The sequence below is a fragment of the Anopheles aquasalis genome, chromosome 3, assembly GCF_943734665.1.
Source record: "Anopheles aquasalis chromosome 3, idAnoAquaMG_Q_19, whole genome shotgun sequence".
NCBI classification, from domain to species: domain Eukaryota; kingdom Metazoa; phylum Arthropoda; class Insecta; order Diptera; family Culicidae; genus Anopheles; species Anopheles aquasalis.
Window position 1 is genome coordinate 19,596,694 of NC_064878.1, and position 27,402 is coordinate 19,624,095.

General features: G+C 47.0%; 4 protein-coding genes across 4 annotated transcripts in view; 3 read left to right on the forward strand and 1 right to left on the reverse strand.

Annotated features, from left to right (window-relative positions):
- The first annotated feature begins 312 nt into the window (after window positions 1–312).
- On the forward strand, window positions 313–2,449 carry LOC126574095 (transmembrane protease serine 9-like). Its single transcript, XM_050234065.1, has 2 exons — window positions 313–1,924; window positions 2,003–2,449. Exons 1-2 carry the CDS (start codon window positions 313–315, stop codon window positions 2,446–2,448), a joined length of 2,058 nt encoding a protein of 685 aa, XP_050090022.1. The 3' UTR covers window position 2,449.
- Window positions 2,450–6,212: 3,763 nt separating this feature from the next.
- LOC126574739 (angio-associated migratory cell protein) lies at window positions 6,213–7,795 on the reverse strand. The gene is made up of 3 exons (XM_050235086.1): window positions 7,520–7,795; window positions 6,551–7,451; window positions 6,213–6,479 (listed from the first exon to the last, which is right to left on the reverse strand). Exons 1-3 carry the CDS (start codon window positions 7,644–7,646, stop codon window positions 6,275–6,277), a joined length of 1,233 nt encoding a protein of 410 aa, XP_050091043.1. The 5' UTR covers window positions 7,647–7,795; the 3' UTR covers window positions 6,213–6,274.
- A 1,363-nt stretch (window positions 7,796–9,158) lies between these two features.
- LOC126577152 (Y+L amino acid transporter 2) lies at window positions 9,159–16,629 on the forward strand. The gene is made up of 8 exons (XM_050238577.1): window positions 9,159–9,358; window positions 12,239–12,959; window positions 14,340–14,558; window positions 14,660–14,930; window positions 15,007–15,127; window positions 15,199–15,402; window positions 15,517–15,666; window positions 15,741–16,629. Exons 2-8 carry the CDS (start codon window positions 12,665–12,667, stop codon window positions 15,975–15,977), a joined length of 1,497 nt encoding a protein of 498 aa, XP_050094534.1. The 5' UTR covers window positions 9,159–9,358; window positions 12,239–12,664; the 3' UTR covers window positions 15,978–16,629.
- Window positions 16,630–20,903: 4,274 nt separating this feature from the next.
- LOC126577005 (zinc transporter ZIP6) overlaps window positions 20,904–27,402 on the forward strand; it is a 7,109-nt gene continuing 610 nt past the window's right edge. The window contains exons 1-4 of the mRNA XM_050238354.1: window positions 20,904–21,671; window positions 21,864–22,422; window positions 26,502–26,801; window positions 26,871–27,402. The exon at window positions 26,871–27,402 is cut by the window's right edge and continues 233 nt beyond it. Of these exons, the coding sequence (XP_050094311.1) occupies window positions 21,402–21,671; window positions 21,864–22,422; window positions 26,502–26,801; window positions 26,871–27,402 (1,661 nt within the window). The 5' untranslated portion in view covers window positions 20,904–21,401. The remainder of the gene's footprint in view (window positions 21,672–21,863; window positions 22,423–26,501; window positions 26,802–26,870) is intronic.

The following is a 27,402-nucleotide window of genomic DNA, read 5'->3' on the forward strand; positions in this document are numbered from 1 at the left end:
CGAACAGACGAGCCACCGAGTGCCTCTGATCTCATCCACTCCAGTTTTGACTCTGTTTACCGAAACCGTCGGGATCTGTCCAGCAGCCAACGCGCCCCCAGATGCCCCAGCATCCACAGTGTCAATTGCGATTCATTCATCACAATCAGCACAACATAAGCGTCTGTTGACGCAAGTAAACAATTCGATTCCGAATGGCAAGTCTCCCCCCGAAGGGCCCTCGGCAAGACGACAAACGAGATAATCTTTCGGCGACGAACGGGCTCGGCTACAACCCCAAAATAACGCCAGTTATCAGTTCGCTCGCCAAGGATGGACCGCTCGGTCGACAGTGTTTCGCGCATTCTGGCGGCCTTTCCGTGGGTTATTTCGGTGGGACTGTTACTATTCCGGGCAGACTTATCACAAGCTCACCGATCCGAGCCGAGTGCTGCCGCCGCTGCCGGCAAGTGTGCAAAAACTTACTCCAGTGATGTGCGTTGCGGTTTGCCAGTCCTGCAACCATCAGCCCTTCCAAAACACCCGTCAGAGGCCATTCGGGGAGAGTTTCCGTGGCATGTCGCTATCTATCATAAAGAATCGGTGGGATCATTGTACAGCTGTGGTGGATCGTTGATTAGCGATCGTTTCGTGCTAACTGTGGCTCACTGTACGGTCAACGAAAACAATGACTATCCGCTGAGTGCGGAGGTGTTTGAGTTGCTCCTTGGTTATCATGATCTCGCCGAAACACAGGACCTTAGCTGCAGCGAACGAGTGGGTGTAAGGAGGAATCATGTGCATCCCGACTACCGGACACATAGCTATCGTCATGACCTCGCTCTGTTGGAACTGGAGCGCCAAGTTCGCTTCACCGATCGTGTCCTGCCCGTCTGCCTTGATACGGCCCGGGAAGATCCGCCTAATTTCTACCAGACGATCGGCAAAGTGCCGGGCTGGGGATACACCGAAGTCGATGAGATGTCCAGCTGGTTGCGTATGACGGAGATACCGATCGTCAACTACGTACACTGTCTCAACAGTAATCCCGATCTGTTCGCCAAAAACATGTACGACGGAATGTTTTGCGGTGGTTACGCCAACGGGAGCAACGTCTGCAATGGAGACTCGGGTGGTGGGCTCGTAACCTACCACCAGGGTCTCTGGGAACTGCAGGGGATCGTCTCCTACACGGCACTCCGCGATGTGAACGAAAACATCTGTGACACACGGCAGTACGCAGCTTACGTGAAGGTGCGCCACTACAGGGAGTGGATCGGAAGCATCTGCCAGAGGCCCAGTCCGGATCCGGCAAAGAGTGAAAAGCTTACGATGCCACCGGCTAAGACAGCCGAAGCCGTTGCCCAGCCGGAAAGGAACTGTGGAAAACGGAAGATCACCGCACAGCCCTTGATTGTCAACGGGGTCCGTAGTTTGTCGGGCGAGTGGCCATGGCATGCCGGCGTCTTTGCGCTGTCGAAGCGCTCCCGGGAGTACGTTTGCGGTGGAACGCTGATCAGCGAGGGGTACATTCTGACGGCAGCGAGCTGCGTACGCGATTGGCACCACCGGAAGCGTCCGTTTGTGGTGCAGCTCGGTCAGAACCAGCTGTTCGATGGAGCGACAACAGCGCGCGATGTGCGCGTTCTAGCGGTCGAGACGAGTGACGACAGTCCGATGGCCCTTTTAAGGCTTGAGACGGACGTACGGTTCAATGATTTTATTCAACCGATCTGTCTTCCGGTTGACCGGGAATCGTCTGGGGAGGAGGGCGGTGATCGGAGTGGTTTCATTGCCGGCTTTGGTCAGACGGACCCGGAAGGAGATGTGTCTCCTACTTTGCAATCAACCAGCATGCCCATCGTGGACAATAATTTGTGTATCCTGTATCGCATCTTTGAGCAGCGTCAAGCGAATGGTATGCTGTGTGCCGGTCACGGTAATGGTAAGTACGAACCTCGAAAGTGTTCTTTCTGACAACAAAATTCATAACATTAACGTTCTTCCTTTCTTATCACTCCAGGCACAAACGCTTGCCTCGGTGATCAGGGTGGAGGATTCTACGAACGGGACGAAACGGGAACCTGGACCGTCACCGGGGTCATCAGCAAGATCAACATTTACCGGAAACGGTGCGATCCGCATGGGTATGTGGCGATCGCCGATGTGATGCACTACCTCTCGTGGATCATGGAGCAAATGGGCGACCGCGAGCAGCCCGGCCGACGTGAGGAAGGACCTTCCAGTAATTCCAAGGAATCTCGGGGAAAGCATCACCACCGGCACCACCATCGTCATCTCCACCGTCATCGCAATGGGTCAGGAGAGAGTGGATCGCGCGAGGGAAGCAACGAAAGTAACGAGCGATCGATTGTGTCATCGGTGAAGAACGTAATGCAGGCAAAGATCGATCTGGTGAAGGATGTGCATGGGGCGGCCAGCTCGACCATTAAAAAGATTTTCGGATAGTCGCCTCTACCTGCAGAGCTATACGTAGCTAATGCTATTTTCGAAAAAGACTCTAATTATGATTGTGAAAGACATTACTCACAATAAACATGTATGGATATTATTTGACTGCTTGTCACTGTAAAAAACACCTTTGGTCCTTTCTTGAAGTTTTTTAAGAATCAATCGTGTTTAATTATGTTCTCGGTTTTATTATAGACATCGTAGGATCCTCGGCATCATCGCTACGAGCTGATTTTCGGTTGTCCTTGATTCAATTCGATTGGGCGCGAAGACGCTAGTCAAGCTATGGAGATGAATCATCTATTGCACAATCAAGTTATTTTTGCATTTAAAACAGAAATGAGAATGGTTAGTGAGCAACATGCACGTACTATAGGTAGCGATTACCTTATGGATAACTTATCTGAAACATTTTTGTTGAATGCAGTCTATCCTTGCAAAAGATCTTGTAGCCAAATTGCAGCAGACTGCATTAGCCTGGTTTAGCTAAAATAAAGCTCTTAAACAGTAAACATATCCTTGAACTCTTTAGGGCTCTTGAGGGTCTTGTGGAATAATTTATTCGTGTTCAGCCCTAAAGTATTTAATCGGCAAATATCATACCAAGTACGCAAACAGCATTTGTCCGTTCGATAGAGGCCACAGCAGATAGACGTCTACGAATGACAATGTTATCGCTTGCCCCACCCACAACAAAGCCTGAAACCAACATTCAATGAATTCTTTTCTTTACAAATACCAGCCGGATGAAAACATTACTTCCATGCACATGCACGCATTTTAACGAATTCATGCCCCATATTCTAAGAACCAGAAGCATCTTCAATTGTTCCCTGGTTGACAGGACGATGTAGCCGTGTCTAGATCATACCGTTTTTCAGTCTTGCTTTCGACGTCCGCAGCGTGCAGATCTGTTATTTCCCACAGCACCGGTATGGGCCAATGTGTTGTGCGCAGTTTCGTGGTTGATTCTGTGGGAGCTGGTCCGTGCATCGACAGCTAACCCGCCTCAACCCTCAGAGTGTATTTCTAAGAACAATCTAGTTTGCGGAGTGCCAACGATACGAGATTCTCCTCGTACGAAGGATCCATTAGAGGCATTTCGAGGAGAGTTTCCGTGGCATGTCGCTATTTACCAGAAACCGACAGCGGCGTCAATGTACTTTCCTCGATAGTGAAAAAAGTCGATGAATGGGAACCAAATACAAACGAATCTTCTGTCATCAGTATTACAATTCCAACTGTGCTGGTAATTGGAATCGTACTATTTTTCATAATTCGGGCACGGAAACGACGCCAGATCGCAGAAAAGTAACTTCAATGCTTCAATTGAGGAAAATGAAGTCGCTACTAATGAAGCAGTAGCCCTAAGATCGTGTTGGCATAGTATGGTTCATAAGTTAGGGGTATTTCAGTTAACTGAAATGATCATCATCCCCGGATAAAAATTTCATTATAACTCCACCATCATAGAGATTTGTAGAGAAATATCAATAAATAATACCTTTCTACTTTTGTTATTGCTGTAATGTATGTATATTGCAATCGTGTAAATCATTAACCATTTCGAAAATAACACTCACATGGTAAACGACTATATTGATTCACTATTTTTAACTCAAATAAGGTTCAACAAGCAGGATGGGCATTACCATGACGCATTAGAATGCTGTTGCACATGCAATAGCATAGTACTCTCGCACAAATACGTCACATCGAAAACAAGATAATTTTAATTGATGACGTGAAGCGTTCGTTTTGTGACGCAGCGAATGGAACATTTATTTTATACATCGATTTCTTTTTTTCGCAAAACATCTCTTGCGATGCAGAAAATGCAAAATACACTATCTGGAAGCTTAATAATTTAGATCTTTAGTTTCATGTAGTTCAGAATTCCAGTAAAAATAATTAAGGTATGAAATAGTGGACAAAAATCCAAAAGTCATTGATCATCTTAATCACATAATTAACTGCAATATTAAACAAAATCGTATGCTTGGTATTTCTTTCTGGTTCTTCTGCGGGTTACTATTTGGTTTGCTTTAAGTGAGTAATTTGAGACATGTTTGTTCAGAGCCACAACCAATCCCTGCCACGCGCTTTGTCCGTTAATATCGTCGTTCTGCCAAGCCATTAACGACGAAAGCGGAATCAACTAAAGCCCGCATCATTATGTGACTTGCTAACGAGTGTCACCAGGCGCGATTAATGAGAAAATCTCCGCCAGTGATAAGATCGCTCTCGATCAAGCAGGGAATGGAGCACCGGCATAGCATTGAGTACCGGTCTTTTAGCTTCATTGTATCACCTTACGGCCGTTATTCTCAGGCCCGTCGTCGCAGCCAAGGAGTGGAAGATGAGAAACCGTGACCTCCGCGGTGAGCGTTTTTATGATCCAATTCGTTACCAGGCAGCCCTTGGGCTGCCTGCATTCTAGGTCTCCCTGGGACAATTATAACAAGCCTTTAAATTAGTTAATGAACTCACGCAGCTCGTTCTTGCTCGGTTCGCTCTGGTCTTTACTAAATGCTTTTCGAGCTAGACGCCCAGAAGACGGAGAAGGGTCCGGGCGGGTTGGTGGCAGTGGTTGGCCACTTTCCCGGGGGAACCAGTTTTGGGAGCCGAAAAAGCGAAGATTCTTCGCTCATCGTAACGGGACTGAGCGGCATGGTCTTCGTGGTGTCTTTGACTGAGATGGACCAATTCACCAGAAGTTTGTGACGGGTTTCGGACATCTGAAGAATTACTCTCATGCCCCACCGAACAATCCCAGAACGCACCTGTCCACTAGAGGCTGGACAAAATATGACGAAACGAAAGGTCAGGGATCGTACCGGTAGTTAGCGGCCTCGGTACAAGTGAGCTTGCAATGAACGTTTGATATTTAGATGTTCGATCACACAGCAGCCGAGGTGACTGTGGTTGACCTTCGGCAGCCTCAACAGGAGTTGAAGAAGCACTTGGACAGGTTTTAGCATTTGACAAAGTGTTGCGTGAGATGCGCAACGTTGACCAATTAGCATTGAAGATTAATTTGCGAAACGAGAAGAACGATGGTCGTTCAGAAAGCATTACCTTTCATTTCCCAATCGTTATCCTGCCACCCGTCCTGCGAGAGTATAAGGACATCTTTAAAGATTGGCAAACGTGGAACATTGATTAGGAGTAGCAATGCTGAACAGCTGTTAAAATATTCCTCGTGACAGAAACGGAACTGAGCTCGCGCAGGAACGCCAATCTTCAAACACCAAAGCAATGATAATCAACGTATAATCCCCGATCCCGTATAATCAACGAATCAATCGAGCATAATAGATATTGCATCTTTTCCTCCCCTTATTACAGTTGCTACAATCGATCGCCAAATGGATCGTATAAATATACTAACTGTATGCAGTGCTGACCACCCGGTCCCAGAATGGCTCAAGCACGGTGGTCAGCCGGGGGACTGGTGAACTTTTTCGGCGATAAAACCAGTTCCTTGTCGGCGGAATGCTTTCTTTGCCTTTTCTCGAATATCTTGCACCACGTTCTTGCACCATCGTGACCCACTTTCCGGACAATCAGTTCTCGTCGCCGGCCGCATAATGATCTTGCACACAAGAGCTTATTCTCTTCGCTCGCACGTGATTCACGTTCCCAACGATTGCCGGAATGAGCAACGATGTACCGTTAGAGAAGATTTTGGAAACATTTTCCTTCACGCGCCAGGTTATTCGCTCGTCGCTTAATGAATCTAGACTGACACGCCAGCTCGGGGTTACTGTACAATGGAGCATTTTATTAACAGAAAACATCTAACCGAGGCTGTTCGTTGGCACTATGCTGGCACCTCAAATATTTTCGCCGTACCATCCTCGGACGTGGAGAGGATAATGTTCTTCTCTTTGTGGTACACGATCGAGTGAACGTCATCCTCGTGGCCTTCCAGTACGAAACGCATCGCTCCACTGCGCAGATCCCAAGCCTTTATCCGTCCACCGAGCGTACCGGCGCAAATCATGTTATCTTTCAGCCACACCATGCTGCAAAGAAGATGAAAAACAGCTTCGGTTAAATGCTGGACTTTGTATGAAGGGCAGCTCTTGGTACTTACTTGGTGATTCCCGTGGGTTCCTCGTCGTTACATTCGACTCGTTTCGTTTGTCGCGCCACATCCCAGATAGTGACCTTTCCCTGTAGCGAACCGGTGGCCGCTACCTTCAACTCGAACTCGGGGTAATCGACGAGCACCGCTTCGATGGAACTGTCGTCCTGTCCAGCCAGCACCCCGACGACGCCACTCGATCCTATGACGCAAGCACGGCCATTCTCGCCACCGGCAACAAACAGCTGATTGTCTCGGTCGACTGCCAGCGAGGTGATGTTCGCGGATAGACCCGCCGTTCCCGGTGTCACCTCCAGCGTCGTCGCGTTTGTCTTCAGGTCCCACAGCTTAAAGTGCCCATCGCTATATCCAACCGCCAGCTTCTTACCATCGTGCGTCAACTGGGCCGTTTCGCAGGAGATACCGTGTCCTTGCAGCACCTTGCAGTCACCGGACGGTATCCGCCACACGTACACCTCGCCCGATTCGGCACCGGCCAGCAAAATGTGTGCGGCCTCGTGCCACCGCATCCAGCAAGTGTCGCCCATGTTGAACTCCCAGACTTTGCGATAGTTTTGGCTCACCTTCAACACCTGAATGTTGCCGGCCATATCGGCAGTCGCAACGTACGTTCCATCGTGACTGAAACCAACCGAAATCACCGAGTCCGTGTGGTTGGTGATCTCGTGCACGACTTCTCCAGTGCTCGTGCTCCACACGTACGCCTTATCATCCTCTCCACCCGTAATGGCCAGATCGAGCGTCGGATGCAGTTTCCCGCAAAACACGGAGGATGTGTGTTTGCGGAAAGTTAACTTTGCATCGTCTCGTCCCTTCGATCGGCTACCAGCAACCACTTCTTCGCCGGCATTCAGCTCCCCGTCCATATCATCCTCATCATCGTATCCTCCTAGAAACGGTCAACAACGGGGGGTTGTTAGCAACGATTTAAACCTACAACTCAAGCATTCCACCTACCGTTTGCTTCATTTTCCCACGCATCGAGAACCTCATCGGCATCACCAACGTACACCAGCTCGTCCTCGTCTTCCTCTGCTGCTCCCTCAAGCACGTACGGGGAATGTGGTGGAGTATTGTCGCGCATTTTTATTGAATCTAGCTAACACGCTAGCACAAATAGATAATGTGATACAACGGAGAACAGATTTAACGACGGAGAACCAAAGATCGAAATCCAAAAACCAAAAACTGAAATCGAGGCGGCTGCTACAACGTAAACAAAAGCAACGTGCTGAGCTGTCATTTCCGCCGGTACCACCATAAAGCCGGCGACAGACGAAGCGTAAACTCTGAATGTAATGCCAAAAAGATTATAAGGTAGGAATACACGAAGCGTAAACTCTCGTATAAACTCAGAGTGTAATGCCAAAAAGATTATACTTATGTCAAAAAGATTATAGGCCCGCGGAGTGTAAATCCGAGCGTAAAAGCAAGCGTAAACACAGCACCAACATGAAGCGTAGCGTTATGATGAATTGAATATTCTACAATCGCTAATATACAGTAAAAACATCTTAGAATATAAAAGAAGATGTTCAGAAATCAACTTATCTCGTCGATTTATGTTTTTTGTGGCCAAAAACACATGTAATTGATGTAATAGCATAGTGTAATTGCAGGTGCACGAATGTAATTGCAGTTGACATTTCGGTATAAACTTTTATGCGATTATGCCTGCCACACGAAGCGTAAACTTTTTGGCATTACATTTTGAGTTTATACGAGAGTTTACGCTTCGTGTATTCCTGCCTATAGACCCGCGGAGAGTAAAACCGAGCGTAAAAGCAAGCGTAACCTCAACACCAACATGCAGCGTAGCATTATGAAGAATTTAAGGTTCTACAATCACCAATATACAGCAAAAACATCTTAAAATATGTAAAAAGATGTTCAGAAAACAACTTATATCTCCGATTTATGTTTTTTGTGGCTAAAACACATGTAATTGAATGTAATCGCATAATGTAATTGCAGGCACACGAATGTAATTGCAGTTGACATTTCGGTATAAACTTTTATGCGATTATGCCTGCCACACGAAGCGTAAACTTTTTGGCATAGATTCAACTGGGCGGGTTTTTCATATTTTTTTCTACCTAAAAATGGCCCAAAATCAGATTTTGAATTAATAAAACGGTTTGAGAGGTACACGGAAATTGTGGGTGCGGCTATAGAAAGTTGTCAGAGTGTATTAAAGGTAGAGCATGAATGGGTTAAACCAAAAACAGATCGACAGACAGACTCCAGTAGCTGTTTGCTGACCGGGTGCTAACTTTCTACTCAATTGCACGGTTATTTTTGTATCGAAACACGTTTTTAACTCTTTCGTAGCTATTGGCAGGCGTAAAATTTTGTAAAGATCCCTTACTATTTAAAAAGAGTTAAAAATCTGCTTTGTTCGTTCTATGGTGTGGCCATTTCACGCAATAAATTCTTATTTCAGCACATCATAAGCGTGATTCTAAGCTATTCTTAGTATTCGTGCAGCCCAGCACAGACAGCATAAAATCAACATAATTACGGATGCTGGTATTGGTGACACCGGAGGCGCGTGTTTGTTCCGCGGTCACCGTATCAGCTGCCCATCGAGAGGCAGGGTGCCCGTCTACGTGTGCAATCGCTCAGAACTCCCGGCGCACGCGGTCTCGCGTTTCGCTGTTTATTGCCTTAGCATTATGTTCTGTGTTCTAGGCGTGTGATTCACCCGACCAGACGGCCGCGACGACGACGACGACGACGAGCTGGTCCGGATATTGTTGTCTTCCGTTCCCGTTAACACCACGCACGAGTCGCATGGTAAGTACGAACCGGGATTTGTTCTAACACCGAACCGAATCGAACGCCCAGAACGTCTCAACTGGAACCACAGCACACAGAAGAAAAAAAACCGGCAACGGATTGCGTGCCTGGAGCGCGAAATGTGAGAAGTTGTGTACACGTGTTGTCTCGGCCCCACAGCCGATAGAAATCGATAAAAAGAGCGCAAAAGCAACAAGCAGGACCGGGAGAGGGGGGTTTCGCCGACGCGGCACTTTCTATGCTGCATTGCAGTTGCAGCCTCGACCCCTTCCCAGTGGTTGGTTTTAGGAGAAATCAGGGAAAACTACTGGCGCCTCGTTGGGCGGATGACTAAGTGAAGCCGGCGAAAATCGTTAAAGCCAATCGCCGGCGGTAGGGAAAACCGCATGCAAAGCAAAGTGAAATGTTGTACCTCGTGAGGTGACTGAAATGTACACCTGGTAAGGGGCCTGTAAAGCAAGTGGTAATGTTCTTACGAAATCTCTTTACTTCTGTGCTAACACCGGTGTCGTATTGCGTCAGACAAAAGTGGTCCATTCGTAGGAGATTGAAAACGTGCTCTTGTCATTAGAAAGATTTTTTGGAGTGCCCTATTCGTTGCCCAATTCTCGCTCGCTGGCATAGCTGGTTGAGTTAGATGTCCACGTGTTCCATGCTAAGCCTGGTCAGTTCTACGCCGCGCAGTATGTACGACCAGTTCCAATTGCCCAAAGCATCTCTATTGGCCGCATGTGCAAAGGCAGAAGTGCGGTAGAACCTGTGGAAAGCGTACCGTTGACTAATCAAATCTCATTTGCTCCACTAATGGGCTGAAGTGGCGGGGAACACGAGAACGCCACCGCCATCGCCTTACTCCCTCCTCGGCCCCGAGATTTTTTTTTATCCCGATTTGCGCACCGCAGATGCTCGAGTCGGCCACGAGGCTGCGAGTCGACGCAAATTCACACTTTCAACCCGCGGATCGCGTTTAACGTCGCGGATGATCTCGCCACCGGGAGTCGAAGAATAGAGGCGCTACTGCTTGGCTGCTGTGATCACGGCATACAATACGAAGTGCCGCTAGTTTGGAGTGAATTCTATTCTGACAAAAGCAGAGCGCGAATTGCGCATTCTCGGATTAAGTGCGCTGCTCCGAATACCGGCGTTGGTGGTAGCGACAGAATTGGTCCGGAATTTCGGTTTCAGGCCAAGTGGAAGGAAGGAGTTGCTGTCGGTGGGGAGAGGGCTGTGGATAATGAAGATGTCGGCACGATATACACACAGGCACAGGCACAGGCTGCCGGCGATGGAAGCGAATGCGGTAGATGATTTATCGCGCGGTCCTCGGCAAAGTGGATGTGATTTTGATTGAATTATCCGGCCTAATGGATGGCGTTTGTGTTGTGGTGGTGCCACGGTACACGGTTCCGATGGATTCCTGGAAGCCGTACATCAAGCAACAATAGATTCACCACTGGGTGGCACTGGCCACTGGTATCGCGCTTTTTTCGTCCTTGAGTTTTACTCAGGCCGTTCCAGGATCCTTCTCCTAGACACATAAGGATGTTTTTCTCAGTGGAAAAGCTTCTTTTACGGGAATATTCAGCATTCTTAATCCTCTCACTGTTGCCTATCAGGGCTCAAGGATGCTTAATCCATCATCCGAGATCATCCGAGAGCTATTTTGTGCGTCGGGTCATACACTCTCGATATTGTTGATCGATTGTTTTATATAACCTAGTTTTCATCAATATTAACGATCGTAACAGTACTCTTAGTGATTGTAAAAATAAATTTAATCAGATTTATCAATAGTATTGAACTTGTATGAACCGCGGATCAGACAACTACGAACTTTTAGTAATTTTAAATTGAAAAGAGTCACGTGACGTTGATCTTAATAGCGTCCAGATCGCTACTGGCTCCTTCTGACATGATGGCTGATACCTAGTAAACTTCGTTCTGTTTTACTCCGAAACTCTTCAAATAGACTCCAGCATTTTTTATTTCTTCTAATAAAATCTTGTCTTGTAAGTAGTATGTTCCTTTTGCATAGAACGTTTGCTACCCTTTAACCATCAACTTCACTTTCCCAAAAAATAATAATCAGTTATACATCTGCCAACAGGCACGTCAGTCGGTCAAATAAGGGCCGAAAAAAGAGGGGGAATATTCCCATTTTAATAGCACAAAACCCGTTGGTTTTTGGGTATCGGATGTCGCCGGTCTCGGCCTCAAGTGCCGAGCGTGCGGAACGAAAACAAACAGACCAACACAAGCCCATACACGGAAGTGGCGCGTCCGCGGGTTGAAGTTCGGCAGAGCTCACAGAGTAACGGCTTAGCACGCAGTCTCGCCACAGAGAAACTAGCTCTCCACGCATTCAGCAACGTTTGCTATTTGCGATCGCCACACCAAAAAAAACCAAGAGGGACAAACGAAGCATCGTGCAGTGCGTGGCGTGGGGATGTGGAGCAGTCGGAATTAAATAAGTACCGGTGAGATAGGCGTTACGATCGCGCGGTGATCGTACACCGGGCAGGGACACACAGCAATACGAAAAACATTCCAAGTACGTTCTTGTTCCCTTTCTTTTCGATTGATCGTATTTCGGATGAGTTCATCGCGTTGCGGTTTGCAAACCGGTGGAGAGGAGAGGAGAGGAGTATGTGTTACGTCCGTTACGAGAAGCCGGCAAAATGATTCGACCCGAGCCTCGTGCGCATCGCGCGATCAGTCATTCGTGGTGATCCCGACGAGTGAAGACACAACAGCGATCACGGTGCCGGACTGATTTAGTTTGTATTCGGTTACCATTTGGCTGGGATTGTTTAATTGTACTTGCCTTTCTAATTGTTGCCGCTCTTCTAACGAAGCATTTTCTGTTGTTCTTTCTAGACTTTCGCACCCACTAGCACCAGCATCGGGATTAGCAATCTTGCGAAAAGATTGAATAGAAGCAGCGCACGAGACGGATCCATACACATACATCTCTACAGCTGAATAAAAAAAAGTAGGAATGATCACTCGCCTATCGATCGTTAGCGAAACTCTAGCAAAGTGGTGCTCGATGGTGCCTGCCGGAATCGATTGCTAGCCGTAGCGTGTGCCTTTCCATCACAGCACAGGTGATGCATGTGAGGTGTGCCGGAAAGCCTTCTTCAAGAACTTTTATGTGCCTTTATGCTCTGCCTTACCGTGTGTGCATTTTGCCGGAAGATTTATAACCGTGGGTGCTAGTGGTGGTGGTGGTGGTGGTGATTCGGTAGTTGACCTCTGCGTGTAAATCCGTGGTGTGTTCTTGGCGTGTGATTGCCGACAACGATGGCAAAGGTGGGTGATCTAGACAACCGGCCAGCCCAGCAGGGCTTTCGCCGTGAAAGTGAGGAAGCGAAATCGGCAACGGAAGAGTCCGGTAGCGACGGTGGTATTAAGATGAAGAAGGAGCTCGGCCTTATGGATGGAGTGGCGATCATCGTCGGCGTTATAGTCGGTGCTGGAATATTCGTGTCGCCCAAGGGTGTCCTGCTGTACTCCGGTTCGATTGGCCAGGCGATCATCGTCTGGATACTGTCCGGTGTGCTCAGTATGGTCGGTGCGCTCTGCTACGCGGAACTTGGTACGTATTTAACCTCTCAAATCCGGTCGCTAGTTACCTCATGTCCTGCTCGTTGGTTTCCCAGCTAGGTCCCTGAACTCACGAACCGTTATCTCGTATTCGAATGCGATAGTAGGGAGGAAGTTTGGAGTAAGTTTGAATGAAAAAAATCTCACAACGCGGCACGTTTTTTCCAACTGTGCGGCATACATCGAAAGACATCAATTCCGCTAGGCATGACCGCTGTACCGCAGACATTGCAATGACAGCAGTGCTGATAACGGTTAATTGTTCCTTTATTTGGTGGAAGTGGTTTCCGATGTTGCAAACAGCTGATAAGAGAAAGCAACACTCAAACCGGAACACAATCTCGGCTGTCAGCTGGACACATAAACGTGTTCAGAATAGATTTTGTTTGGAGGCCATCCGTTGGAATTAGTTTTTAATATCTATACGAAATGTGTTCTTTCTACCCCTTTGGTCCTACTGGAGTGAGTGTGACCTTCAGCTTTTCTTACTTTTTTAGTTGAACTTTTTTTTCAATTATGTAATTGAATCCTAGTTTTCGTTGATTCATATGAATATGATTATATGAATTTCATTCAACTGACTAGTTCAACTGAGCATAAACTTGCGCAGCAAGAAATCTGGTCGAACTTATGGTGACTTTTTGTACACATGGTTGTTTAAATGGTCAAAGTGAAATAATTTTGCACATACTTTTTTCGATTATCATAGAGATGCTAATTCAGCTATCGTTCATTCACCTCCTTAACTTCTTGTCTGATTGCATAGAACATATAAATCTTAAAAATATTCGTTTACCGTACTAAAAATTGCAGAAAAAACGCTCAAACTCAAACTATTTTCCCGTTTATGCGTATTCGATTGCTTTTATTGTACTTTTTCCTTTCCTTTTAAATATTTCGATGGTTCAGTTTGTAACAATACCTTTTGAAATTTCAATTTTCATAATTTGTTAACGCCTGTCGTCGTATAAAGCGTTCAACTTCTTTGGTTGCTAATATAAGGCATCCAGGCCAGACACTGAATCCCGAAACCCTGCTGATTGCAACAACATCCTGTGCTGGCCACCGTGTGGGCAAATGCAAAAAAAACTGCCCTACCGCTGTGTCGCGGAATGTATCGTGTCTGAATATTGGATTCTTTGCTTTCGGCCAATAAATCTGCCTTTTTTTGAAAGCTACAAAATATGTTCCCATCGCTCATAGCCTTCGAAAATGCATGCATGCTGTGGACAGCGTGCTCCTGCATTTGGGCCAATCATGAGAACCGGTTTCTGGGGCGAATTGATGCAACCTTACCGACCGACATTCCGGGACGGTGCTTTTCACATGAAATTATAATGTTTTGTCTTCCCTTTCTCGACATCTTCCACAGGAACGATGATACCGAAGTCTGGTGGTGATTACGCGTACATCGGCGAAGCGTTCGGACCGTTGCCCGCCTTTCTGTACCTGTGGGTTGCCCTGTTGATCCTGGTACCGGCCGGGAATGCAATTACCGCAATCACGTTCGCACAGTATCTTCTACAACCCCTGTGGCCCACCTGTGAGCCACCCTACGAGTCGGTTCGTTTGCTGGCGGCCGTTATAACCTGTACGTAGCTGGTACAACCTCACGTGGTCGCCCGCCAACGTGCACCATGAAGGAAGGTCCTTAAGTGTTCGATTCTCTTTTCTTCTCTTTATCTGTTGTAGGTCTGTTGACGGCTATCAACTGTCGCAATGTGAAATGGGTTGCACGGGTAACGGAAACGTTCACCACGATGAAGGTGTTGGCTCTACTCGTCATTACCGGTACCGGTGCCTACCATTTGCTGAGTGGTAATACGGAACTCCTCGAATCACCGTTCGCAAACTCGAAAGTACAACCGGGTTTCATTGCCGTCGCCTTCTACAATGGACTGTTTTCGTATTCGGGCTGGAACTATCTGAACTTTGTGACGGAAGAGCTAAAGGATCCTTACCGGTAAAAAACCATACAGCTTGCTCGACGATAACGAAAAGTAAACGTTTTAACACTCTGCGTGTGGTTTTTATTGCAGAAATCTACCGAGAGCCATCTGTATCAGCATGCCTCTTGTGACCATCATCTACGTGATAACCAACATTGCCTACTTTGCCGTGCTTCCACCGGACGTGATGCTTTCCTCACAAGCCGTGGCGGTATGTAACGAAAATGCGGAATGCACTGATTGGCCTATGCCGTTCTCTACGACGTTTCATCATTCCAATAGGTGACCTTTGCAGAGAAAATGCTGAGCTTCATGGCATGGACGATGCCGCTGTTTGTGGCTTGTTCCACCTTTGGCTCACTGAATGGTGCCATCTTTGCGTCTTCGCGACTCTTTTTCGTCGGTGCACGAAACGGACATCTTCCTGCCGCGCTTTCACTGATCAACATTAACTGTCTCACGCCGATACCTTCGCTTCTGTTTTTGGTAATTATTAACGAGGGCGTGCGATAGTTCGAGAACGATTGATCAATCGCATCTGAGTAATATTGAACAGTAGAATAGTTTAATGATTTATACTCTATCCTAAATCTTCTGCAGTGTGCTCTCACCTTGTTGCTGCTGTTCATTCGAGATGTGTTTGCAATCATCAACTACGTCAGCTATGTGGAAATACTGTTTATCTTCATCTCAGTCGCCGGGCTGTTGCGGTTACGACAGAAGGCACCAGATACTTACCGCCCAATCAAGGTTTGTATGAAAAGGCACATAATCATAATCAATCAATACATTTCATTATCCTCCCGGTGGTTTTCTTCTTTCAGGTTTCTCTCATTGCACCGATCGTGTTTCTCCTGACGGCTGGATTTTTGGTGATATTTTCCGTGTTCGAGTCACCGATGGAGGTCGGCATTGGTACGGTGATCATACTGTTAGGCATTCCCGTGTACTACGTCACGATCGGCAAGCCTTGGAGCTGGTTGACGGAAAAATCTCAATCGTTCAACACACTTTGCTGCAAGCTGTTTCTTTGTATGCCCAACAGCGAAAAGTTGGACTAGGATGCGTGTGCTTGTGATGTTTGCACAGGTGTTACAGGCATACAGACTACAGGGCCCGTTGCACAGGTTTAGGTTGTACATCACTCTCATGTACGTACGTTGGCAAATGTAATTGAATACGAAACGCTTGGGCGTTTCGACATGCAATCTCTTCTCGTTCCTTATCGATCGGGTTAGGACCGCTTTTTGCTTACATATCATCATCATTACACAGCTCATGTAAATAAATCTCTCGCCTTTCCATTCCGATATACAATGCCTTGAAGTAGAAGCCCACTGTAGGAAGCAATCGATTGCTCAAAAGATGTTGCTGGTGGATGCTGCAACAAAGTATAAGCTCGAATTTGCTGTCGATTTCGATGTTTGGATTTCAGTAACCCATAAGTATACGCACATAACAAATCGCTCAAGAATCATAACAAGCATAGGGGACCAAGGCATTCGTAGGTAATGCGTGGCCATAGTGTCCAAGGTCCTCATTTAAACACTACGTGAAATCAGCGTGAAGCGGTGTGCTAGTACGAAAATACACAACAACAGAATTACTAAGACTGCTATCAAACTATTTTGCGATGGAGTTTTATAGGATATTTATCGATTGTAAGCCAACGCTAAGGTACTATTAATAAACCTTCCTATGGATGAATGCGAACTCTCGGTGTAGTAGTGTTTATACTTTTCTTGTCGCTTAGGTTCACCTAAAGGCAAACATTCTTCCTAGAAAGTGAAGGATACGCTGGAGTACTCAACACGGTAAAAGACAATGAATGTGTGATCGCTACTATCTTGGCCTTTTACAATATTTACGTTAAATTGGTCACCATTCCGCTTCCTGGCAAGGCTGTAATTCAGTCACGAGAATCACATAACAGCACATTACCGCATATGCATGATGAAAGCAATGCGTCCGAGGCAAAAGCCTGCGATGGTAAATGTTATGATGGTTTAATAATTAGCATATGTTTCTCCTTTTCGTAAACATTCAATTAGTTTAGCGGCTAATCAAAACGGCTTGTTATCAGCATAACTAATAATTCATTTTGCGTTCTCGTTGAAGGGCAGTCGAATCACAACATTCAAATTAATGTTTTGGTTTATCACTATTAAGAGCATGCCGAGTCGTGCTGGCCCAAAACGAACTATAAATTGACCTGCTCACATCGTTTTAGCTATAATTGCTACTGAGAAATATTAGATTGCTGCAAAGCAGCCCGTGTTACTAGTGTGTCAATATTTATTATTTGTAAATTAAATGGGTAATTACCAGCTTGTTCTTATTTATATACAAACAATATTTATCTTTATTGGTAAGCGCCATTTCCTTTTAAATGCTATAACAGCCTATGTTTGAAGCGCGGGTAGCGAAGGGCAATAACAAAATTCCACGAATATGATCAACAGCGCGATGGATTCATACTGGTTCGATAGCGCATGCACTATCAATTTGTTTTTGCTGGATCACACTTTAATTTCTTGACCATATAATGAAACAAGAGCCTTTTCCCATCAAGCATATAACAAAAAAAAAACAAATAACAAATTATTACTTTAAATACTGTTTCAACCCGTGAGCACGACATTTCCGTGATGCTGGCCGTTTGCTGAGCCGGAAACTATGACCGCGGTTCGCTGCAGCTTCATTCTCCACTCAACGCGAGCAACAATGTGGCTGAACATATTTAACGCGCCCCTTTCCGAAAGCACTACAGAAACGACGTCATGACGCTTGTAAGCGGCACCGATCTACGAGGATCGTGAATTGGTAAACTAGCAACGTCGCACTCAGAACGCCGGTCCGCGCGCCTGCATTGCCCATTAATTAGCCCAACGCATTAATAAATCGCAGCTCCGCTAGGTCCGGCCAGTCTGCGTACAATTTTGGATTTACCTTTGGCAGAGGCGACCGATAGGCGACGTACAATCCAGCAACGATTGGACCTACGGGAACAGAATCATCGTACGAATACTAATTGAGTTCATCCGGGCTGTTGGGAGATTGATGCGAGGGTTGGTATTCACGCCCGCTGCTTCTGATTTTTATCATCAAAAAATGTCCCTCGTTGCGACCGGTTGCGTGCTAGCGAATGGCGTCAGAGCTAGCGCAACCGCCCTGCCTGTCCGCATGCTGGATAGTTTCCATCGATGCTCCGTATCGACCATACTACCGTTAGTGGAGAGGCTTCCGATATGTCCATCCTGGATGGGGAGCGAGAAACACACCCCGACCTAAAACCCCTGCCTCTACATGGACTAGTCACGTAGAACTAGCGCTACATATTAATTTTCTTTGTGTCAACGGCCACTGCGTGTCCGTGTCTGCGCTCGATCGCGCTTATACGGGATGCGAATTTATGAAATTGTATCAATTTGAGTTAATCGAATCACCGCGCGATGATCTTGAGATCCGAAACGGCAACGAAAGGATTGATGCAAGGGTGAAAAGGGAAGATGGCGAATCGGTGGTAATCAGCCGTGCCCTGAATTCGCCAACCATCGCGTTTACGTGAAAGAGAAGCTACATTGTGGCCGCAATTTTCATGTTCAGTGTCACCGTGTCATTGTCATCATCATCACGGGTGTCTCCCCTTAGCTAATCTGGCGGTGCTTGAGCCGCGAGAAGTCGCATTTCAGCAACACCAAGGACAATCGACCGGTCACTGGGTTCGTTCCGGCAAAATCCTCAACCTTCCAACCGGAAGCAGAGCGAGATGATGCGCCCACCGTTCCAGTGCCGGCTGGATGATAATGTGAAGTGACGAAGATACACAAACCTTCACCCCAGGCGTTGGAATTGATCGTGCCGGTGTACGGGGCGTGCACGAGAGCACCGGTTCGGGTGCACTATTGTGGAGACCGAAAGAGTGAGCGCGAGTGGAGTTCAGATAAGCGTCGACTCACTTTACGATCCCCCCCGGCTTTGCCGGTCAACAGCCGGTTCTGACCAACGTATGCTGCGCTTGTTTACCTTGACGATCGCGACGGTTGGTCTAAGTCTACGGGCCGTGCTGCGCTGCTGTTTGGAGCCCCGACGGTAGTGAACCGGTCATCTTTGAGTTCCGGGGGATTTTCTTGCTCTCGGTAAGAACTCTGGCGACTGGCAAAACGCTACAGTGTTCAAAGTTAGTAGAAGGAAGCGTTCGATAGAAAACAATTTATTTTTCATTAGTTAACTAACATCCTGTTCATCTTTTAAATTGTACGTAAACAGGAACACGTTTCTTACATATTTACTTACATATTTACTTACTTACTTACTTACTTACTTCTTTACAATAAAAAATGTATAGGTTCCTCTCGAGTTGTTCACCATTTATTATTCATTTAATGATTTCAATTTTACATTTTCTTTTTTAATTAAACCTATACAAGGATGGCTTAATAATTAATGATAAAGAAGATACAAAAGGTCAAAAAATAATAATCGACTTAAGATAAAGTGTCAAAGGCTAGACTGCTCAACGGACATTACAAAAATAGGCGAAAATTCCATACCTTTCATCACTTATTCCATATTGTTCTTCATTAGACGATTGGTTAGGCTCTTCCCGTTGCTTGCTACTGTCTATCGCTAATAATAAAACTGTCGTGCATATCAACAATTGAATTAAGAAATCATTTTTAGAATACAGCTTCCAATACAGCTTTATTTTCTTCTTATTATTGGATACTAAGCTACAATCGTTTTTTTTTAACATATATAAGAACGGACGAGCCGTATGCTTAAGCTACAATCGTTATAGACAACCCATATAATATTTTTCATCCTTAAATAAGTGAGAAGACATTTGTTGTGTGTATTTTGAGCTAACATTGCACACAATCAATCTCCTCTAACATCCTTAACAATCAGTTAGAAAGAAAAGAGCCACAGATGAGATTATTAGATCGATTCCACAATATAGTATAGCTGCTATATTGGATGCCATATTGGATTGATGGCATCATCCTCATGATGTTGTGCTACGTTTCGCGTAGATTCACTATTCTTAACGCAAAAAAGGTATGCTATACCAACTGTACTACTTAAATGACTTCACAACAGCCCTCACGAGTGAAATCGTTGTTCTGTTCTGGTCACTTCTCTGTTTGACATAACAAACTTCCCCGCTTCTGCCCTATGCTGCTGTTGATTTCACTCCACTAACTGGGATGCACCAGAAAACGCTTTCAAGCAAGGCTTCTTTCACCTCGTTCGCTTTCAATTTCTACCGAGCAGTGGCAACTCAGCAGTGCGCCAATCCTCGTGCCGTTCACGCATGGTTTAGATTTTGGGAAAACCCAAAACAAACTGGAAGTAAACCTTCAAGCTAAATGTTATGAAAACAAAGTACCGGAACCGTGCGCACCGGTAGCGCACATTCGCGGGCACCCGGACAGAAGCCAAAGGTTACCTCATGGCGCACACATTGTGTTCCACATTCCGCACCGTTCAAGCGAAGCGTTGCGACTACAACTCCCACCACGATCGTCGAAAGCATCCACTTGTGGTGACAAATGCGCGGCTGCGCGTGATGATGATGAATTACGGCAGTAAATTTGCAGCAGAGGAAGCACTGAGCGCTCTGTTTGAATTGTGTTTGCCCGGTGTGATGCTGGGCTGAGCTACTCGATCGCTCACACGATCGTGCCGGTGCGCTGCTAGATCCGAAAGCTTGCTCTCGGCGTACCAGGAAAGGGTTGACTGAGGTATCCATCATTCCCGGCACCCCCCCTAAGGCCGCGCGATCCCGCAAACAATCTGTCTGATCTCTCGTGGTACTCACGCAGCTCCGAAAGCTCCATCGCATCTGCACACAACGCAGACACACGACCGATCGACAGACTCGGAGGGGATCCTAGGGTGGTTTGAGAGGGGTGTCCACCGCCGCCAGCTTGGTGAGTGACTTGGTGTCGGCTCGTGAGCCAAACAGCCGGCACCATCGACGGTGGACAACCAGTTCGTCGGCAACCATCAGCGTCGGCATGCCACTGGCAACGTGATCGTCCACGACACTACTCGGTGGTGGTTTTTTTTAGGAGGTGCAACGTTGGCCACCGGTCAGTTATTTGTTTATCGAAGTCGACTCATCCACCGAAACACGCTGCTCGTTCGGGGTTCTTCCGAAAGATTTGAAGGGATTTCCCCGTTGTTCCCGTGCAAGTTTGCGAGTGTTGTGGTGAGTGTTGTGAAAAGGAAAAACACGAGGGAGTGAACAAGAAGTCCGTCCGATCGACTACAACAATGGAGGCCACATCCTAACCTCACCCCGTTCTTAAGACCCTTAAAGTGAAAGGAAGGTTACGGTGGTGTTTTGTGAGGTTAGGTTACCACGACCCGACCCCAAACTACTACAGTGCGTGTTTGTGTGCGTTAGTGTATGTGTGCGTGGTGAGTTCACTAGAAGAGTAGAACGGTTTCACGCCCGCTGGCAGTCACGATTCGTGATGAGGGAGTTTCGGAGCACCACAGCCACCTCTGCAGTGGCCATGCTGCTCGTCAGCGCAGTGTGGCTGGCGGGACCTAGCGGCATCGCTGCGCTCGACGAGGTGACGACAGCCTCCACGGCTTCACCAAGCTCCGAACGGTCGGGCCAGCCGCAGGCAACGCAGACGACGCAGACGACGATGGCGACGCCACCGGTAACCGACAGCGAAAACAAGTTTCTGAAATATCTGTTCAACAAGTACGGCAGCAAGGGTGTGATCTCCTTTGAGGTGAGCAGAACTGAACGGAATGTGTATGTCCATGAATGTGTGTGCGTGGTTGGCCTTGGCGAGATCGAGACCGTACGATCGACCTAATGCTAGGTGACGGTGGTTGGCGGCCCTTTCTTTGCGTTGCTTTGCGGCGAATTAATCCACCTTTCCTTTCACCTTTCCGTTCCCCATTCCCCTTTGCCGGCACAGGGTCTCGAGCATCTGATGCACAGCCTCGGTCTCGGTGGGCTGGACTTTCCGCACACCTTGAAGGAGCATCGCCCGGAAGGGTACGACTTTGGCGATTACGACGATGTTTACAATGGCGAACAATCACCGCCACCGCACGATCCCCATCATCATCATGATGATCATCATCCCCATCATCATCATCATCACCGCGAGAACGGAGAAGAGATAACTGATGACGGGGTGACAGTGGAACCACCGGTGATAACGTTCGCCAACACAATCCCTCAAGAAGCGCCACCAGCGCGTCGTGTCCCACAGGAGCAACATCACCATCATCAAGACGGTGATGAGGGCTCCGGTGGTGGGGCCAGTACGTCAGTGACACCGACCCAGCACGTTCCACGGACACACACCAGCAAGGGAACGACCCCGGGAAGGGCTGGTGAACGTGGTACGACGACGACGACGACGACGACGACGTGGCCCGGACTCAACGAAGTCGACGACGATCACGTGTGGCAGGAGATGATCTTCAAAGACATACACGATCCTCGGCATCGGCATCCACGGAACAAAAGTAAGCTCCACTCTTCCTCCTCCTCTTCCTCCTCGTTTCTCGAAGATCTAACAACTCGACAAAGTAGAGCGCAATCTGTCTGCATCAGATGTTGTGTGCCAGTTGACCAACTGCTTCGGGAAGACAACGCAAACACCTTAATGAGCTTGACTCGCTCCTCGCGTACAATTAGGGGACGAGATGCGACCATCCACCAGCGACCTACCAATTGGCCAATTTCGTGGGCGCCTATTACCGCTGTCACCATTGCCCATCGAGATCATCCTAACTAAAGGTCTGATCAAGACTGGGCAAGTTACAGGAGGAACTACCATTTCTCGGCTAATCTTGCACAAGGCAAGATGAGTGTGTGGGGCCTGTGTGTACTTTCGACAATGAGGAATGTTTATCGAATGATAAGCGGCCCGCATGTCCTCTGTTCCCTGTCGTGTGGACGTGGTGGCATATGGGCCATCATCAGCTCATCAACAACGTAACTCACTCAGCGAACAGGGAGTCGCTTTAGGTCCAAGCGGCTGTTTGGTCAACCGATTAGCAGGTTCCACCCCCTTGGTTCACACTGTTCTCCACTCGACTCCAGATCTGGTATTGCTGGTATTTTCGGTATTTGCTTGCGATGTGGCTCTGGCTGGACTCCCAGGTTTCCCAGCGTAAACAGAGCCACGAGACACGAGCGTTGGGATGTTGCGTTGATCGACTCCAACGGGACGATGACGCCAAGCTCGGCGATCTGTGGCGATCAGTGGCCTCGCATCACTATCGTACGCTGAACGCACACATTATATCTCGTTTAAGCAAGACGATCTCCTACCCTTCCTACGCTTCCCCAGCACCATCGCCGATCTTTGTGTGACGGACGGATCGCAGCTTCCTCACTCGATTTGCCATCTTTGCCAGGGCAGCCTGTTCGTTGTGGCACCGTTGGTGTCACTGAACTGATCGCAAATCGATCGCCATTGGTTTGTTTTTTTTTTTTGGCCTCTCGCGCTCGGTCACCACCGCCGGATACTTTCTTTTTCTCGCCCTGACGCTCGTGGGGCCTTTCTCTTTTGCATTATGCTTTCCAGCGTCTCAATTTGTCTATGAGAAGCGCGTCGCGATGCGAGATGTTTGACCCTGACCGTCCGGAGAGTATGGTTCACCTTTCGGTAGCTCGAGGAATTGCAGATCAATGGCGCTCGATGTGGTCGAAAGGTCTTCCAACTGCTTATCGCTGGTGCCTGGTGCTTACTGACCGATTCTAATGTCGATCCGACATTCCGCCATTCCGGGACGCAGTGGGAATTAAAAATTCATCCAGCATGGTTGGAATGCTGGCATCTGCAAATGATGCTCCACCGGGGCATGCTTGGTAGGAACTCAACTCATCAGCATTCAAGTCACTCGCCGATCGGATCCGTTCCATCCCGGCCACGCAATCCCGGGAAAACCCCCCGGCCCGGCGGGAACGGGAAGCATTCGTGCGCATCGACGCAGAAGTATGCGAAAAATGGCGCCGAACATAATGAGCTGCCGTCGCTCCCGTCGGCTTTCTGCCTTTGCTTTCTCGCTCGTTTGTTGCTGTTTTTTTTTGTTTTGTCTGTTTTTTTTTGTTTGAATTAAAAAAAAAAAAAAAAGGTGGCGACAAAACGTCCGTTTCGTCTGGTTGAGTCCCCCATTATTAATGGTTACGAAATGGGGAACGCGTTCTCCACCGTTGGGTGTACAATCAAAGGTTTCGCGATGTACATTCCGGTTGTACAGTAACAGACCGTAGTCGCGTTGGTTTCACTATCGTTTAAGTCATGAGCAGGGCCAGAGGTTGTCGTTTAGATGCGCACCAGAGCCCCATTATGGGGATGGTGGTGTTGCGGATGATGCGGCCCACAGCGAGAATGTCGGAGCCGGGAGCCAGACCTCCAAGTCGCTCCACGGTTAAGGGTATTTTTACGTTCTGTGTTCCATCTGATCCGCCGTATCGGTTGGTACTGAGGGAACCGGTTTTGTGGGGTGAATGATGATGATGATGATGATGATGATGATGCCGTGATTGGCGTTTAGTCTCCCGGCGATGCAAATATATGATGTGATCACCGAGCGGTGAGTGGTCGCACAAGGTAGGGGAAGTTCGGTGTTTCCCGCGGTACTTTCTCGAGTGATTCTTGGAATTGTAAGCGAATGGCCTTTATTGGGCCATTCAGGCAGCACTGGATGATGCGTGTTTGGTAATCAGCACGATAATTGGTGATTTGGTTTGGGAAGAAGATCGGAAACAGATCAGAAAGGGCGTTCTTCTGTTTTGTTTATTTTTTTAAACCACTGCGAATAAAAATCCTACGAATAAAAATCCTATCAATCGCTGTGCTGTCGATCAAAGAATATGATATCTTTGCTACAGTCTCTGGTCAAAAAGCACTCTACTCATTTGAGTTCGTTCAATGTTTTTTGAAATATTTTTTAACAGCACAATTTAAATTTCTACTATTTGCCTTGCAATGAATTTTATAATGAACTAGACTAGTAACTAGCGGCGTTCTAAGCCATTTCAATCTGATCAGATCCTAATCCATTCTGATTCATTTCGTGTATGCAAGACATTAGATAGAATTACTATGTTTTCGTTCACTAATACACTAACGTACGTTCTTGGTCGAACTTTTTAATATTGATAACGAGATAATGAGACTGAGTATATGTTGAATCTTCTGAGAATGTGTTTTTGAACGCTCAGAATGGTCAACTCAATGATCAATATAGTCGCTTGGATCGATAAAGATTTTAAAATGTATCATCCCATAGCACCATACACTAAAACGGATCTAATCTACGTGATTCTAGTTTCGAGATCGCTTTCATTTCTTTCAAATTTGATTTTAATGCGATCGCAATCGTTGAATCTAATTTACAAATGATCACAGCGCAGCGCAACAATCTTTTGGAAAATTGAATTCCCCTTGGCGAAAGGTATGGAGCATAACCAAGGGGTGACTTTTCTTACCTTTCGTCAGTCGGGGTCTAGCTCTTGAAGTATTAATTAAATGTACAGGAAACAATAAAACAATAAGCTATTTATGGCAATTTCACTACTACTACCACGTGATTGCGGTACGAAGCTAAATTAGTACAGTTAAATAGTCGTCTGATCCATATTATTTGTTTGAAAGTTGTATCGTTTGTACTCTGGAGTCTACGGATCGTTTCTAATGAAAATTTCTAAAGAAGATCATAACTGTTTATAAGCGGTTTATTCAAATCCATACGATGATTGATTACTTGTATTCAGTTTTTGAAGCATCCTTCGAGTGTCTAGGTTTACTGTAGTAACGATGTACTTTTTGTGTACTGTTAATGAGCAAAAAATCGTTGACTGTCTGTGTAAATCTGTTGTAAGTGATTTTATGTTTCGGTGATATCATATATTTTTTTCTAGATTAGATTCCTGACGTCTCTAGAGTATGCACCAGGAACATTGTCTTATTCGGGAATTACAGAATATCTTAGACCCCTAAATTTCCTTGATTATAATTACCAGAAGTACTTATCAACCGGAGCATTGGATTGATTGCTGTATTAATTATCGAATAAATAATGATAATAGGAATGTTGCTTTTCCTATCCAACCAGGCAATTGTTGGCGCCCTAGTCACCAGCAACACCAACTGTGTTCCGTATTATCAAAATAGTTGAGTAGAAAGGGCATTCCTTATGAAGTGCTTGGGAGGGTTTAGGCTGACCTACTTGAAAAATAAACATTGTCCCACTGAAGGTGCTTAGTAGTTCCATCTGCACAAAGTGTGATGCCTCTCCATGATGCAATTGCCGTTGTTCCAGTAGATCCATCCAAAATGCAAACAAATAATGCTCACGGGACTCACTGACGAAGGCAGTAAGATCATTTGTGACATCTCGCTTCTAATGCCCGAGCGTGTTATCATATCCACTTCCGTGTAGGCAGCAAACTAATAAACGACATTGTACCCCACCCTAGGAATCCCTACCACAAACGAGCGAGCGGGACAATCTTTGTCGTGTAATTAGGTCATAAACACCTTCTGTTGCTTTACTCTTCATAACATCCCTTACGTGACATTCTTTTACAGATGTACCATACTGCTTATCACCGATGTCCATCGTGCACCTGGTGATGGAAGAGCCGGTACTTGCCAAGCAAGCCAACCTGCGCCACCGCCGCTCCCTTGCCCACCACCAGCAGCTCGAGCTGCGACAAGATGGTACCGAAGATGATGGAGCGATCGCCGGTGATTCGAGGATCGAGATCACACCGTCCGAGTTTAAGGATCTCTGCCCTGCGTTCCTGGTGCAGCTCGATCAGCGAGCCTGTACGCAAAAGCTGCAGCGGGAAGCTAATCCACGGCGTGAGAAGAAACCGTTCTCGCAAGGTATTTCGATGCTCCCGAAATGACGACGCGCGTATTAATGTTTTCTTCCCTTTTTTCGCCTTTTTCTAGCATGGATCTACGCCTCGGCCAGTGTACTGATCATTTCGCTGTGCGGTCTGGTGGGAGTAGCGATGGTACCACTGGCCAAGTCCATCGCTTACGACGATATTCTTCGGTTTCTGATCGGTCTCGGTGTCGGTACACTGTGCGGTGATGCGTTGATGCATCTGCTACCCCATGCGTTGCTCCCGCATGGCGACGAGGAGCACAGCCATGAGGCACATGCCGAGACCGACGATCACGACCACTCGGCGGAATCGAGAGCCGTCTGGCTCTGTCTGTGTTGCTTCGGTGCTGCGTTCTTCATGTACAGCTTGGAGATGATCCTGCCACTGTTTCGCAATGGCAACGCTCACGGACATTCCCATGGGTCCAGTTCGCAGAGCAATCGAGTGGACCCCCAACAGCCAGTACCGACCGGCCAGCAGCACCAACATCATCATCAGTCTACGGACGATATCGAGCTGGACCATGGAGAGCTGTCGAAAGAGCGCGAAGCCAATACGATGCTGGCCAAGAAGGGTGGTGCGAAACCGATGGC

Excerpts from the sequence above, each read along its gene's own strand:
- LOC126574095 (XM_050234065.1), top strand. The coding sequence starts at position 313 with ATGGACCGCTCGGTCGACAGTGTTTCGCGCATTCTGGCGGCCTTTCCG. Across the intron at positions 1,925-2,002 it reads GTGTGCCGGTCACGGTAATG|GCACAAACGCTTGCCTCGGT; the intron begins GTAAGTACGAAC and ends TTATCACTCCAG.
- LOC126574739 (XM_050235086.1), bottom strand. The coding sequence starts at position 7,646 with ATGCGCGACAATACTCCACCACATTCCCCGTACGTGCTTGAGGGAGCA. Across the intron at positions 7,452-7,519 it reads GTGGGAAAATGAAGCAAACG|GAGGATACGATGATGAGGAT; the intron begins GTAGGTGGAATG and ends GACCGTTTCTAG. Across the intron at positions 6,480-6,550 it reads GAACCCACGGGAATCACCAA|CATGGTGTGGCTGAAAGATA; the intron begins GTAAGTACCAAG and ends TCTTCTTTGCAG.
- LOC126577152 (XM_050238577.1), top strand. The coding sequence starts at position 12,665 with ATGGCAAAGGTGGGTGATCTAGACAACCGGCCAGCCCAGCAGGGCTTT. Across the intron at positions 14,931-15,006 it reads GAGCTAAAGGATCCTTACCG|AAATCTACCGAGAGCCATCT; the intron begins GTAAAAAACCAT and ends TTTTTATTGCAG. Across the intron at positions 15,128-15,198 it reads TTTCCTCACAAGCCGTGGCG|GTGACCTTTGCAGAGAAAAT; the intron begins GTATGTAACGAA and ends TCATTCCAATAG.